The 15,325-nt window shown below is 40.3% G+C and overlaps 1 protein-coding gene across 2 annotated transcripts in view; it reads right to left on the bottom strand.

Annotated features, from left to right (window-relative positions):
• STARD9 (StAR related lipid transfer domain containing 9) overlaps positions 1-14,389 on the bottom strand; it is an 88,278-nt gene extending 73,889 nt beyond the window's left edge. For both annotated transcript variants that reach the window (XM_015864679.3, XM_015864680.3), the window contains exons 1-3: positions 14,176-14,389; positions 4,479-4,548; positions 1,535-1,651 (exon numbers count right to left, since the gene is read on the bottom strand). In XM_015864679.3, coding sequence (XP_015720165.2) covers positions 1,535-1,651; positions 4,479-4,548; positions 14,176-14,222 — 234 coding nt within the window. In that variant the 5' untranslated portion in view covers positions 14,223-14,389. The remainder of the gene's footprint in view (positions 1-1,534; positions 1,652-4,478; positions 4,549-14,175) is intronic.
• Between the last annotated feature and the right edge of the window lie 936 nt (positions 14,390-15,325).

The raw sequence follows: 15,325 nt of genomic DNA, 5'->3' as shown, positions 1-15,325 counted from the left end.
TGTGACAAAAGAACTGGCATGATTTCACTTTTATACGTCAGTCCAGAGGACAAGAAAAGGGCACTTTACCACCAGACAATACTGTACAAAAATGAACCTGAAGGCAAATACTTCAATCTGTTTTTCATCCTCAACCAATACACCAGCCACGTGTGATAATAGTTGGCAGGATATCTTCAAGGAAAAACTAATGCAAGGTCAGCTCATGAAAGAAAGCTTTTACTGGATGAAAACATTCATGAATTTCCTTTGGCTGCCATTGCTGTAAGGAAGCTTAGAATCTTTGAACTCAGCACTGAAGCAAAATATGGAATTAATATAATAAGCTTTATTCACATGGTGTAAGATGGCAAGATAAATGCAGAAAAGCATGGTAAGATTGCAGTACTCCATCAGTCCTTTTCTAAATGACATTATGGCATTCTACAGTCACACCAAGACAACTCTAGATAAACAGCCAAGAAACTCACTCATGTCTCTATTCCCTTCTGATAAAAACAACAACTAAAGACAGTTTAACCCTTAAAGATTTGTCATTTGTAATCCCTAAAGTGGAAGTTTATCTCCCACTGTGTACTTTAGAGAAAAGACTTCCTTTTTTAAACCCTACATGCACACTTCCTGAATTCCTAAAATCTCTTCCACACTACAGCATCAAGCAGGAAATACGGCAAAGTTAGGAAACTGACCAGTCATTCTGATAAATGCCAAATCTAATAGTTTTTCAGATATTATATTAAAGCAGCCCTGAGTTCCTTGTCACCAGAAATAAGAAATTCACAGGACTAGTTCAGTCTTTACTGACGCTATCTGTGAAAAGTTAAAGGAAAAACAATACAATTACACAGTTCAGAACATTGGGAACAGCTGCACTGACAGGAAAAGGGAAAGAAGAAACAATTCTGAAGACAGAAGAGCCATAAAACCTCATCTTAACATTGACATGTTTCTCTGTATGTGTATACATGTCTCTGAACAGCTTTACCATGCATGATATTTTTAATAGCTCTAATAACACAACATTTATTTATTTTAATAAAAAAGCAAGTCTTAACATATCTCAATACTGAAATCTTAATCTATCAGATCCCATCCAGTTATAAAATTTCTAATGGTTGAGCAAGAAGAGGTACTCAAAACAACAAACTATAAATAACTACCATTATTTAAATATGTGATTACTTAACTCCTGATCAGAAACACCTTGAATTCTGTAGAATCATTCTGAAACTTCTTGTTTAGTTTTATGGCTTTCTTATTCTAGAACTTGATCCCTTCACCACTGAGCTAGCATCCTTAGGTCATCACAATTAATGATTTTTTTACTAAAGCTGTCAGATTTAACAAAAGTAAAATTTTGTTTACAAACAAGAGTATTGCAGATTGAGTACCATAGCATTACAAACAATGTAAGAAAAAGATGGGGGCGGATAGACAAAATGTTCTTATCTAACTTCACAGTCTCTTCCAGTAAATACGAATATGAAGGACAAAGCGGAGTGGGAACACAAAGATGAAGAACAGCATCACTTACCATTTCCTGAGATGCATACTTTGGATCTTCAGGATCAACTGACCAGTAGCAGTAGTCAAAGCTGAAGGCTGCAGTCTTTTCTCTTGAGTCCCAAGTGCCATCAAGCCTACTGTCCACCTGACAACAGAAGGAAAAAAGTCAGACTTCACTCCAAAGCCAAATAAAGAGCAAGCATTTTAGAACTAACAGGAAGTTTATAGGATCTGTATTGTGGAAAAAGAACAACAGTTAATTCTTTTTGTTTGTTTTCCTTTAACTGACAGGGCGAGCAGGCAGGGATATCCATGACAAACCTGCTGAGGAATTTTTGCTGAAGCATGTTTGCTATAAATAAGGATCTTCAGCCTAAATACAATCAACAATTGTGAATCTCCACAACATCTATATTAAGAGAAAAGCCGTATAAACCTTTTCATATTTTATCAGTGAAACTGAGAAATGACAGAGAACCACATCTCAGAAATGAGGCACAAAAAGAGCCATACAAAACCCATTTTCTCATTCTTTATTTAAAAATCCAAGCCTATTTGCCCTTTCCTCTTCGCTTTATCACGCTGACAAGCTAATACATCTTTTGCTGTAACAGCATGATACAAATACGGCCACTGAACTAACCATTAACTTAACCATAATTTTAGCATGTGCAATAATATAAGCAGAAGATTCAATCTTACTTCATTCCTAAACAAACTTCTTCATTGATGTTATCACAAACCAGGGAGTGACTATACTATATGTCAAATCACTGAATAAGTGGCATTAAATGCTGAAGACTAACAACTGTAAATCTACAGGGAAAATGAATCTATAGGCTCATCTGAGGGTTTTGTGGGTTTTTTTTGTTTTTGTTTTTTGTTGTTGTTGTTGTTTCTTTAAGCCAAAAAACAGCAAAAAACAAACAAAAAAACCCCCCAAAAACGATAGAAGTAATGTCCAAGCATCTTTGAATTCAACAGGTTATGCGTATTTTAAATCTCATTTGGTTGTACTTGATTCAACATAGTATCTTGAGAATAAAGATTTCCTTCAGGTAGACTTCACAGCTTAATGAGCCTGCTGATCATCTTCACCATGCTTTGATTCAGAGATCTTTTGATTATGTAATCTTTTATTTACTTAAATTTTCTACAGCAGTAAAGAGACAGGAAGGAAATACTGCAAGCTATCACAACTTATAAAAAAATGAAAAGCAAAAGAACCAAACAAAAAAACCCAAATCCCTTCACCTCAAGATGTGCTCCTGCTCAACAGAAGAAAATACGTACCTCGTAAACCTTGGCATCCTTTCTAATTCACAAGGTTTTACTTTTGTTTTTAACTACAAAGCAAATGCTCTTCACATGCAGTGCAAACATTAGCGTATAAATACTAGTTTGTGCACTGCAGTAAGTGGTCTAAGTTAAGTTTATGCATTAAAAAACCTCACCAGTTATGAAACATCAGGAGAGAAAACATTCACAAGTCAGCTCTTGCACCTCCAAACAACCCTGTCCAGCCTACTGAGCCTGCCTTGACTTCTCAGTCCACCAAGGCTGCTCACAAATACTCTTTAAGAACTAGAATTTAAAGTCTGTTGTGTCACACAGCTCAAATGGGCCCACTTACCCAGCTGTGGACCTCCACCTGCCTGCAGTCTGTCCCAGCTGGTGAGGATGAGGTTGCTGCAGCATCGCCATAGCAACCAAAGAAAATTAGGGACAGCTTGCAGCTGGAAAGCAACTGCCTCTTTGAAAGATTAACTACACATGCAAAGAATTGGGGAAAATTATTCAAGGGAATAGTGAATCTTGGGCTCTGCAAATACAGCCTTGCAAAGTTATTCACACCTTACCAGGAGGGAGATCACTGCAAGCTACTTTTAGTCCTATTTTCAGGAGAAGTGTTGTTTTACCAATGGTAATTCATAGTCAGAATAACAGCACTTCTGTTGACTGAACTAAGCAAACCCTGGAACCATCAGCACCTCAACACCAGCCCCAGTAAAGAAACATAATACAAAGACAATTAGCAACAATTTACATCCACGAGACATTCCATACAGAATAACCTTTTTTCCCCTTCTGTCTTTAAAAAAAGAACACCCACAGTCATTAACAAAAGGTTATGACAGAAAATGGTAAAATACTCAGAGACCATCCGTTATATTTTTCCCCGTCTCTCTCTTCAAAACCTCATGAAATATTTCTCTTGAGCCAACCAGCTAGAGTTAACTGAATTCACAACTATAAAGAAACACAGAACACATCCATCTCTTAAAATCCCTACCTTCACCTTGGTAATTCCACAGTTCACTTATTTGTTTTTCAAGCAGACAGAGGTTTGACAACACAAAATAACTTGGTTTCCATTCCATTAGTTTAGTAAGGGCACACAGCAGTTTTAACTCATCTAAGAGTCTAAACCATAGGGCTGATTCCTATGTATGTAGACTCTAGAGCTCTCAGAGGAAGACAGCAACATTATTTTAGTCTAATAGCTCTTAGACTTTTACTAAGGCCTGAAGTGTAGCTGAATGCATTTTGCTCCATTTCATGTAAGCTGGTCACATTCCAAATACAAATAGGAGAGGAGGAGAGAAACAGGGAAAGAAATCATCCAGATGTTGGTAACAGTAAGATAAGCACAAAATCGTAAACAAATTACCAACAGTTTTGAATAGCGGCCCGCAGCCAAAGCACAGTAGCTTTGATAAGAACAAAATACAGAGAACAGCTGAACAGTTAGACGCTATATTCCCTGACAACAACAACAACAACAAAAAAAAAAAAAAAAAAAAAAGAGAGAGAGAGAGAGAGAGAAAAGAAAAAGAAATACTTTCTAGAGCTATGCTTGTTTAAATGTATCCCTGAGTGTTTCTTTCAAAGTGATCCAGTGGCCAAACAAATACAGCAAAGCATCACATCAGGATCCTTACAGGAGAAGCATAAGAAAACAAAAAGCGTACCTTTACGTTTCTGACTGTTGTCACTTTGTCATCAACTTCCACAATCACTCTTCCTCCTTCTGCACTCTCTCTGGAACCAAAACACATTCAGAAATTCACTTGAAATACGAAGACACAAAGATGTATTTCAAATTCATAAACTCTAGAAATTTGCATTTCCTTTCAAGAGTTTTAAAGCAGACATAAAACACTTCATAAAACACTGTATTCCTAAAGGGAACGTAATTTCACTTTAGAAACATATACTGGCATTGTTACTCTGAAGCAGAGTGGAGCATTTGTAGACTGGCAATGTTTTGTGGAGTAAGGATCCAAGTCGCAGACCCACGAAACAGAAGTGTTAGCAGGTATTATCATCTACTTCTTACCACATAATCCAAAGATTTTATTGTAGCCCTCAAGAAAGTTCTTTTTAGCAAAACAAGCCTGTCCTGAAATGTAAACAGACTGATTGCTCCACAGCTGCAAAGCACCGTATGTTCCCACACATTATTTGCATAAAATCACTTGGTAATCACCTGGTTTGGCATCATCAGTTTAGTCAGAAGGCAGATAAGATAAAAAGAGGACTAGAAAACTCAAATCTGATTGACCACCAAACTCTGTTTTAACAGATTTCCTTACATTTATACAGGATGTAATTACTTTTTAAGGAATCTTCTCCTTTCATTAGCAGCCAGCTGTCAGTCAGAACATAGCACAGTGCAGCCTGCATTTTGGTCAGTTGAGCAGCATTGCTAAAACCTCAGCTGAAGAAATGCACACCAAATTTCCAATTCTAAATGGAAAATTGAAATAAAAGGCCACCCTGGGTTACTTTAAAATATTTAACCTCATCTTCTATAGTTACCACACTGTTCCAGATGAAGTTTAAAAATAATTGGGAACACCTGCCTGAAACAGGTGTTCATGCATGGAGTAATTTAAAGTTACTGAAAGTTACTAGAAAGTCAGGCTGTTCTCACAGAATATGTAAGAAAACCTCAACAGTAACAGTCAGCACCTTCAGCCCTACCAGCACTAATTACAAGAAACTCACCTTCAGCCCGTATTTGCCATACAAACACATGTATTTATATGGTTCTAATCACCAATATATGTATAAAGTCATTACTGAAGATCCAAGATAAAGAAATTCCAAATACAAGACATTGAAGGTATAAAAATTATTCTCAAATATGAAGTTAAAGTGCTCATATTTATATACTTATAACATAATGACAATATAATAGAAATAAGAGAAAATCAAATTACCACACACAGTAACAATGATTCTTCACTACACAACAGTTGAGTAGCTTTGCTAAGACTTGCTCTAGAAAGCCAGCAGCAAACAGAAATAAAACTAATCCCTTGCTCTAGATGTAGATTCACAGCTCTACTTTACTGGAAGGGACAACTGGTGTTCTCCTCTCCAATGCCTCACACTTGCACATGAAAAAAGAACATGTGCGCATGTGTGTCTGACCCAGCAATCACACCCCCATACAATGACTCAGATCAGCTATGATCAGAAAACAAACACACAGCTGCTAAAGCCAAAGCAAAAGAAAGTGCATGGGTTTGCAGTGGTAGAACTGAGAACACTTTTGCAGCAGCTTACAGCTGAGAGAAAGAGAACTGAGCTTTCTAAATAGAATCACTAAGGCTGGCAAAGTTTGGCAAAGTCCTCTAAAATCATCTAGTCTAGCAGACCATCTACCACCAACATTGCTCATCAAATCATGTCCCTAATTACTACATCTACCTATTCCTTATATGCCTCCAGGGATGGTGACTACACCCCCTCCTGGGTAGACTGTTCCAGTGCCCAAACACTCTTTTGGAGAAGAAATTCTTCCTAATATCCAACACACAACAAAGCTGGACCTGTAGCTGTCTCCAGTCCTAAAAACCATTTGTTCAGCCTCCCTTTAAGTTTGAGTTTATTTTGTATTTCACTGAGGTACAAACCAGAGAACTTTAAGGAAGGAAGCCCAGTTTAATACCTGAAGTCGAATGGACAAAGCACATTTACAGATGCTGCAGATGTTCTGCCTTAATTCCAAATTACAAATACTACAAGAAGTTCATGCAGCAAAAAATCAAGTTTGTTAACACAGATTATATACATGTATCACAGCTTGTATTTGAGTAACAAAACAATATTTCATCCTTATTGAATGGGTGCTCTGCTTTACCGGTATGAAAGCTGTGTTACTTGGACAAAAAAAACCCAAACACCCCCAAAGTCCATTTCTCTTGTGATATGTTTGACTCCCACTGTTCAGAAGTCAAAGAGATTAAACTTCCAGCTTCCCTATCATCCTTTCTCTTGCTTTTTGAATAAATTGTGCTGTGTTTGGGAAATGCTTCTCTTCTAAATTACTTTGTACAAGCAACATTTTCTCATGCAGAGCTGCAAAGAGCATTTTGTGGTACATTGGCCCAGGACAGACCTGGACCTTCCCACAAAGTTTGAGCAAAATGCAAACCCAGCGACAGACCAGTAACAAAAATGCAGCAGCGGGGCTGCAACAAAGAGCAGCAAGAGAGACCCAGGGGAAGCAGCAAGAGAGACCCAGTGGAAGCAAAGCTACTGTGGCAGTCCAGACACAGTAACAAGGGAGAGCTCAATGGAAAATCTCCTCTAACACTTGCTGGTCCTTTGACAAATCATTTATGCAGCCTATCAAAGCAAACACAATCCCAGAGAGAGAGCAGATGTTGAAAAACCTGGAAGAAGGAGCCAGCAGAACAGAATCATGGGAGGATCAAGGCTCCCTGAGATCAACATTTCCACATCTTGCTGGATTGCACAGAAACTAGGTCAGACTGCAGAGTGCAGAAGTGCAAATAGGTACACAAAGCTGGAAGAAGTAGTGGGTGGGAAGAAGGGCAGTTGTTTATTTAAGGCTTTATAAAATTTGCACCACTTCTCCTCCACCCTCTCAAATAATAGTTGTTCACTTAGAGAACACAGGGAGCCAACTTTTGAAAGTTGCACATTTATTTTAAAAACACATAAATGTAGTAAAACAAAAATACTGGGGTCATTAGCACTAGACACGTAATACAACAAAACTGCTTCTACAAATACTGAGTACCAAATACTTGAGGTAATTAAACATAATAAAGCCAAAATACACCACTCAAGTACATGAGAAATCCTAAGCAGTTCTTGCAAGAAAGCAGTACACACCTTCTCATACAGATTATAACAATAATCTGCAATGCATTTCTTGCATGCATCCTATGCTTTTGCTGCCAGCTCCCATGACTCAAGCCAACTCCAAAACCAAATTCAGCCTTGAGAATTCAGCGTTGAGAGTTGATAGTGCCTTCAGCCAAGAGAACTTCTGCTCTCCACTGATGAAATAAGGTACCCACAACCACAACTTTCCTCAGCACAGCATGTCTCTGTAAGAGCAGCATCATCTGTATCCTCAGCCTTGCTGCTGGAAGCTGGGAAACTCACAAGCTGCAAACAGTATAAACATGCTTCCTTTGGCTAATGCGGGATTTATCTTTAAAATATCAGCAATTAAAAAACCCAAACAAACAAACAACAACAAAAATCACCTAAAACTTGTTTTCAGTGTTTTTCATTATGCAGGACAACTAATTCCATTTGGGATATTTCTTACTAACTCAGTATTTTACTGGGTCTTGCTGAAGAGGAGTGCACATCCAATAAGCAATTTTCCTTCCAAATTCAGAACAGATGCTGATTAATCATTTAAAATCCATATTGAAGCCAAGTACACGAAGTTCACCAAGACAACACACTGCTATACCAGACATGCAGCTCAAGTTATCTGTACAGAGCCTTCACTGGCTCTAATAATAAATGAGGCAATCCAATAGACAAAAATCACCATCAGCTTGGATTCCCTCTAGTGTTCTTTGCAAATATTATACAGCAACAAAATATTTGGTGCAGAGAAACCTGAGCCATTGCTGGCGCTCCTTCAAGATAAAGGCTGCTCAAACGGTCAACATTTTCTTCATCAAATTCAGACTTTTGATATGTATCTTGATGAGAAGCATTGGATCCTCTGGTCTCCCTGTCTGCACCATTTTTGAAGCCTTGTACTGCTATAACAAGAGTGTCATTCATCTTCATGGAAAAATCCAATGCTGCTCATGATACACCAGTGCTTTGAACAACCTTGAAACAACACTGTTTTCTCTCTTTGACAGAGGCATTTGGGGGAGGAGGGAAACAGAGAGGCAAATCTCACCTATACCACCAGCACCCAAGAAGCATGAAAGGACAAGATTTCAAACAATACTGCACCCCAGTCAGTCCAGTTTCAATCAAAGCCAATACTCTACCACTCTTGATTCCCCAGCTGTTTGCTGAGCAACAAGACATTCATAAACTTTAGCAAAAAGGAACTCTGTGCCTACACCATGTGATCTCCTTGGAAATCAGAATCTAGATACACTGATTGGTTTTCATTCCAACAGGACAGAACCACAGTCCATGATCACAGTTAAACAAACAACTGTTTCAGTCATGTCCAATTTTTCTTTGCTGCATAAAAATAAATAAATAAATAAATATCTGATCCTTGCTCCAAATCATTCTGATGCCCTTAAAGCACTTACAGGACTTGGTGCTCTATGAAAACAAAAAATTACAGTTAAAAGAGTTTCAAAAGGTTGTGGTGATGTTGTTTCAGGATATTGTTGCAGATGCTTTTGCAGACAAGAGAAGCAAAGAAAGAGCCAACCTCTTACTTCAGACATCACACCCACCAGCAGCTAGAACCTTGTGCTCCTCCCAACTTGCACCAGGGCAGGCAGAGGGCTGTCACATAACATCAGCAGAAGCATCACTGTCTGTGGTTGCAATACCCTTGCAGTATTTGAATACTCAGCACAGAGTCCTGACCTTTTAAGAAGCCAGAAAGCTTGTCCCATGGAAAAGTAAGAAAACATGCTCTGTGTGATTGCAAGAATACATCTGGGAAAGGTTGCTGATGCAGTGCCCTTATAAAAACACAGATGTTGCTTATGCAAATGACCTGTTAATGCCAAGTTATAGTTACTAAGAGAAAAGAGCAGCCATCTCAGTGATAGTTTATACAAAACTTTAAATAATAGACTAGGCAAAGGAAAATAATTTAAGTGAAAGAGCGGAAAAGATGTTAAGATAACCTTAACAATAGGCTAGGTTACAAAACAGAACATGTGAATGTTAAAATACATTTCTTTAGGATAGAGAACTCTTATAAACACAAAATCAGTTTTCTTCAAAAAATAATAATAAAAAAAAAAAAAAGCTCCTGTGGAAAACCAAAACAAAAAGCTTGAAATCATGAACAATGCAGAACCAATGCAGTTTGTGCAGGATTTCAGACACAGCTCTTGGAGGTCTGAGACAGCTTTCCCACCATCAGGTACCAGCCCTGAACCCACAGCTTTAGGGAGAATTCAACTACCACCACCTGAAAACAGGAACTGTCAAGTAAGAAAAGGACAAAGAGGAACAGCACCATGTAACCACCACATAGGGAAAAAAGGAGACAAGAAAAAAAAAAGAGGAAAAAAAAGAGCAGTGTTTTGCCCTGTATTTGACAATTACATCCATACGGAACATATGCCAAATAATAAAACCAAATTCTGCTTCACCTATTCTCCAGATAAATTTTCATCTCTAACATATTTCTTGTGCTAATGTTTAATATATACATATTTCTAAGTAAGTTATTTCAATTCACATCCAGTAAAGCACTTAATAGAGATTATGGCAACACTCCAATAACAGCTAATTTCTCCAACATGCATTTGACCTTCAGAGTTTAAGTTAGTCAGAGAAAAGTAACATAAAGAAGAAAAAAACACTCATATCTACCATTATAATGGAAAAACATATATCCTCTCCTTGCTGCCTGTTCTCTTTGTCTAAGAAAAATATAAACATAAATACAACATTAAAATAACCACCAAAAAAAAACCCCTCTAAAAATACAGAAAAGCTAACTTAATCAGAAACTGAAATCAGAAACAAAAACATAAACGTATTAACGATGCCAATATCTTGTGTCCTTACACTTCCCTTCAGGTGTACGCAATGCATGTGTATACCAAATTGAATAAACTACCAGGAATTGTGGGATTTTTTGCTTTTGTCTTAATATAACCTGAAAATGCTTTTGAAATATGAGCCTCAACTCATCTGGTTATGCTTGTTCAGAACACATCATTCATAACAACAGCAATATGAAGTTTCAGGAGTGAGATACTAAAACATCCAGAACAGGTTGCTTCAAAACATGCTTGAAAAAGGCAACAGTGAGCAGTCAGTGATGGATAAATGTTTCGAAAGGAATATGATTTAATGAACTCAACATTTTGTTAAGTTCTCCCATCACACGAGGCACTTCTCTGGAAGTCCTTGTGGAGAAAGTTTCCCCACTACTACTCCAGACAATTACTCCCAAGCTCACAGCTATCACCTGTGGTCTAAAGCCCTCAAACTGAACTCCCCCTTCCTTAACCTGCCCTCAAGCCTCATTATCTCCTGCACCTTAGGAAGGCCATTAGAAATCTACACCATAGATGGCAGCAGCAATGGCAAAAGCTGCTGCCTCAGCTCAGACTGTGACAGTGAACACCCACACAGCTGTAAGCACAGTTCAGCTTTGCTACTTGGGACTACCCAGACATTCCTTCAGTGCACTCATTTGCCAGCAGGACAGGCTCAATAATTCCTCAGGGGACTGGGAAATAAACAGCAGGCTGGAGACCTTCAAGTCACAGCCTGGAAACCAATAAAGCACAAAAAGTTGAGGGCAGCTTTCTGGTTAATTCACTAATTTAGCAACTCTTTCACTGATGTGTCTATCAGGCTCATGGGGGATGAGTTCATTTGTGAGTTAATAAAGATACTCTTGGTATCTTTCCATTAAGAGCTCCTCACCCATATCTTCTTTACCAGGTTTCACAGGCAACAGAGAAGAGTTTTCCAACAGCAGAAGGTACTTTCTGTTTTGCTGGGTGCTTCGCATGCAGCTCCCAAACACCAGGACCCAATTCTCAATACCGTCTATGACATTCTCAAAAAGCACATCCCAACGAAACCTGCACACCCTAGTGTCAAGGTAATTCACCCTGTTCCTTGGCCAGCCATGCAACTTCCATGCCTGGATCCAGTATCACACGACCAGGCTGCAGCATATTCCACAGTGCAGTAGGAGTGCCTATACCCCTACTTCACATAGTTACATGTTAGCATTGCAAGTGTTTCTTTCCACAGCTTTTACCCCTCAGCCAAAAACAACATTAGGCTTTCATTACAAAAGTTTGATATCTAACAGACCAAGCAACAATATATCTGGAAATAAACCACAGTGGGATTTCACCAGTTCCTAACTCCTGTTTAACACCTGGAAATTATTGCTGTAGTCAATTTACTGCACCCATTCAAGTTTCCATATTTCATTCTGAGGAGTGAATGTGGTTCTGCACAATGAGCACCTGTGTACCCACACGTAACAAGTTTACTTTATTTCTTGGTACCTAAAATGGTAAATGTGTAATAAAGATTTTCAGAAGCAATGTTGCTCTAGGGAACATCCTGGTAGAATTTTACTCTAAGTACAATGCTTTGATGACAAAGAAAATAGTGTAGTCTATTACTGTACAACTGATGGCATTATGAAGAACGTTGGCTACAAGCTCTTAAAAGCTTAAGGAAAGGGAAAGCTTCTGCATTCTGTACAACTGCATGTGCTTTTTAGCTGCTGGGGATTATTTGTGCGTAGGAGTTCTCTGTCGAAGAATGCATTGTGATGGGCACTGTACAGGCACAGAACAAAAAGACCTCTCTTTACTCAGCCTTATGCTAAGTAACAAATAGCAGATGTGAATAATATGGATTATAATAAATGGATACTTGAAACAGAAAGCAGGATTTTATGATCTCCCATATAGAACCTTTTAACTTCTGAATAAGTTGCACACACCAAAGTACTTCAGTCCAGCTTAACTCAAAGAGTATTTGTAGGAAGCTTTTCCTTCTAAAGTACCTAGGAGGTCCCTGGAGTTCTGGCAGTCTGTTAATTGCCATCACAGCTGTGGGTACGGATTGTGAGAGGTGCATGTGACCACAACATGGAGGTGGTTTAGGAAACTAGAATGGAAAGCATAAGCCTCTACTTTCACTGATCCCCATCAGGGTTACATTAAGTATTCAAGTATTTGCTATTTGTCTTGATTTTATCACGTTTGAGCAATTTTGGTCAAGGCCAGAAAGCAAGTTCTCCCACCAGAGCCTTCACAGACTGCATTCAATCACTTTCCCTTTCATAAAATATAAGAAGCCATCAGGAGTGTTTTTGCTGATCTCAGCTGTGGCAACACAGTACAAAGAACAAATAGCTTATGGCCTGTATGGTCAAATACCACAAGCCAGCAGTGAGGCTGCCACAGGTGGAGCAGTAGAGTTGTTCAAAGTCTGACTGTTACCCCCTGGGCTTCCCTCTCCTCTTTGTTGCATCTCCATGTCAGTGCTGGATCCACTCTGCTCTTGTGCAGGAGGCTGTCCAGGATCCCATCCAGGATCACTGACCCTCTCAACTATGCCAAAGGTTTCTCTGTTCGTCACACCTCACCTGGCAGAGCTGTAGGCACAATTTAATGCTACAATGACACACGCACAGTTACATACTGCCCACTGGAGAAGAAACATTAAGCCAAATGCAATGTAAAGCCAAATGCTTTTGTGGGAGAAATGTCACTGGCTGTACAATGAAATACATCACAGTCAAACTTCTAAACTCTTTCAACCTCTGGTTGAAAAATGGTCCCATGAATAGCTTGATCGCATCACCAGGTTTTCATTTTATTGTCAATACTTCTATGCTAGGAATGACAAGCAATATGGAAGAAAACAAAATCAAGGAATGTCTCCAGCATTAAAGCAACACTACGCAATGAAAGGCCAAACTTAGCTTATTTCCATGCTGCAACTTGTCTTAAAATACACCATCATCTGTCAAAACGTGTTCCATTCATGGCTGTGTTACATATCAGAATTATATTTTAAAAGAGAAACGTTTGTGTAATATAATTATGGATTTTTAAATCCTTTGAGTTAAGAGGTAACACATAATGAGAACTCCATTCCATAGGAGGGCCATCTACCACGGGCCCATGAAGCCAGAAGATGCTCTGCAAAGCGGGTGGGCTGCCCCACAGCAGCCGCTGTGCTCGGAGCTCGGACCCGTCCCCAGATCTCTTCCGCCTGAAGCGCTATAGTATTTCTCTAAAGTCAAAAGCAAATTACTGGCCACTAAAATCTGCTTTTCCTTTCTTTTCCCTCCCAAACTTCCGAACTCCGCTCGGTTTTACTGACTCCCTCCGTGCTGGTGGGAGCTGCCCCCTGGCCGTGCTACAAGCCGGCCGGGACCACAGCCGAGCAGCCAGGAGGGAGCAGAGCGGGGCGGCAGAGGAAATATCCGGCCCCTGCGTGCTCGGGACAAACAGCCACGACCAAAGGGGAAGAACGCGTTCCCTCGCACTGGGTGACAATCATTCTGCCTGAAGGAGCTCAGCGACATAAACCGAACGACCTCCCCAGCTCCGCAGCCCTCCGGAGGGACGCATCCTGCCTCCTCACCCGGCGCTGCACGCCGCTTGCCCGCTCCCCAGCCGCAGGGCCGTCCCTCCCCGACCCCCCACGTTCCCTCCGTGATCCCCGCCGCACCTTTTGCTCAGAGGTCGGACCCGCACGGCCACCTTGACGTTTGCCATGGTTCACCTCACGCCTCGCAGCCCCCGTCCCGCATCACGCCCCCGGCGCGGCCACCCAGCGCCCGGGGTGGAGCCGCCCCGTCCAGTGCAGCATCGCCTCGCCCCGGGGGCGGGGACACAGCGGGGTCCGCCTCGGCCTTCCTCGCTTCGAAGGCAGGGAAACCTCCGGAGGGAGACGGGGAAAGCCCTGCCCTAAACAGATGTGCGGGCTGGGCTGGATATTTTGCAGCCATTCCAGCAGTGCAGCTGGGCGGTTTTGGTGCGTATCTAAAAGCCAGCCGGCGGACGGTGCTCCTGGGAGGGCGGCAGTGCGGGGCGTGCTGGGGAGCACCGAGCTGTAACAGGCTTTATGTTCAAGAATGAAACACTCTTGGTCCACTCCTACGTACCTTTGACAACCCTTCCTCCATGACGTTCCTTCAGACTCAACACTCTTCCAACTCATGACCCTCTACAGGGCTATTAAAACACACCCCTGCTAACTGCAGTGAATTGCTGTGCATTTCAGTAGGTTTAATGACTTCATATGTCCACAGCTAATGGCATCAGCTGAATCCTGCCATCTCCACAGTCAGTTCTCCAATAATTAATAGAATGGAACAAGGAAATACGCTCTACTTTTTGTATATAGGAAAATGTATGTATTTATCTTTATTTCAAGGAATTATGATGAACAAAGTAACTAGAACTGTTCTCATTTCTCAAAGTCTTAAGTTACAATAGCTTTAATTTACCTGATGTAAACTATCAAAGTAAGACAATTTGAGACAGGTTAAACCTGTGATAAAGGCACTGGACTAAACATCTGGATTCTGTTTAGTTTCTGTTACCTCCCATCTCAGAAAAAGGGAAAACATTCCCTTTTTCACTCATAAACTTGAGTGAAATTAGTGTGTTAATGAGCCACCTGGTGGCTACTTTGAAAAATTAAAAGGCTCCTTTTTAGAAACCGAAATTGACAAGTTGTGCATACAGAGAATTCAGATTACAGAGGCTGCAGCAATAGAAATACATCTGCATCGCTTCCAGTTTGGTCCATGTCTCCAGGATGAAACTGGACACCCCTGAAAGACAACCAGCCTTCCTGATTTATAGATGTCCTG

Source organism: Coturnix japonica, chromosome 5, assembly GCF_054131305.1.
Source record: "Coturnix japonica strain WE chromosome 5, WE-NBRP24, whole genome shotgun sequence".
In the NCBI taxonomy this organism is placed as follows: Eukaryota; Metazoa; Chordata; class Aves; order Galliformes; family Phasianidae; genus Coturnix; species Coturnix japonica.
Note: the sequence above shows the minus strand (reverse complement) of the source record. Positions and strands in the feature narration are given on the sequence as shown.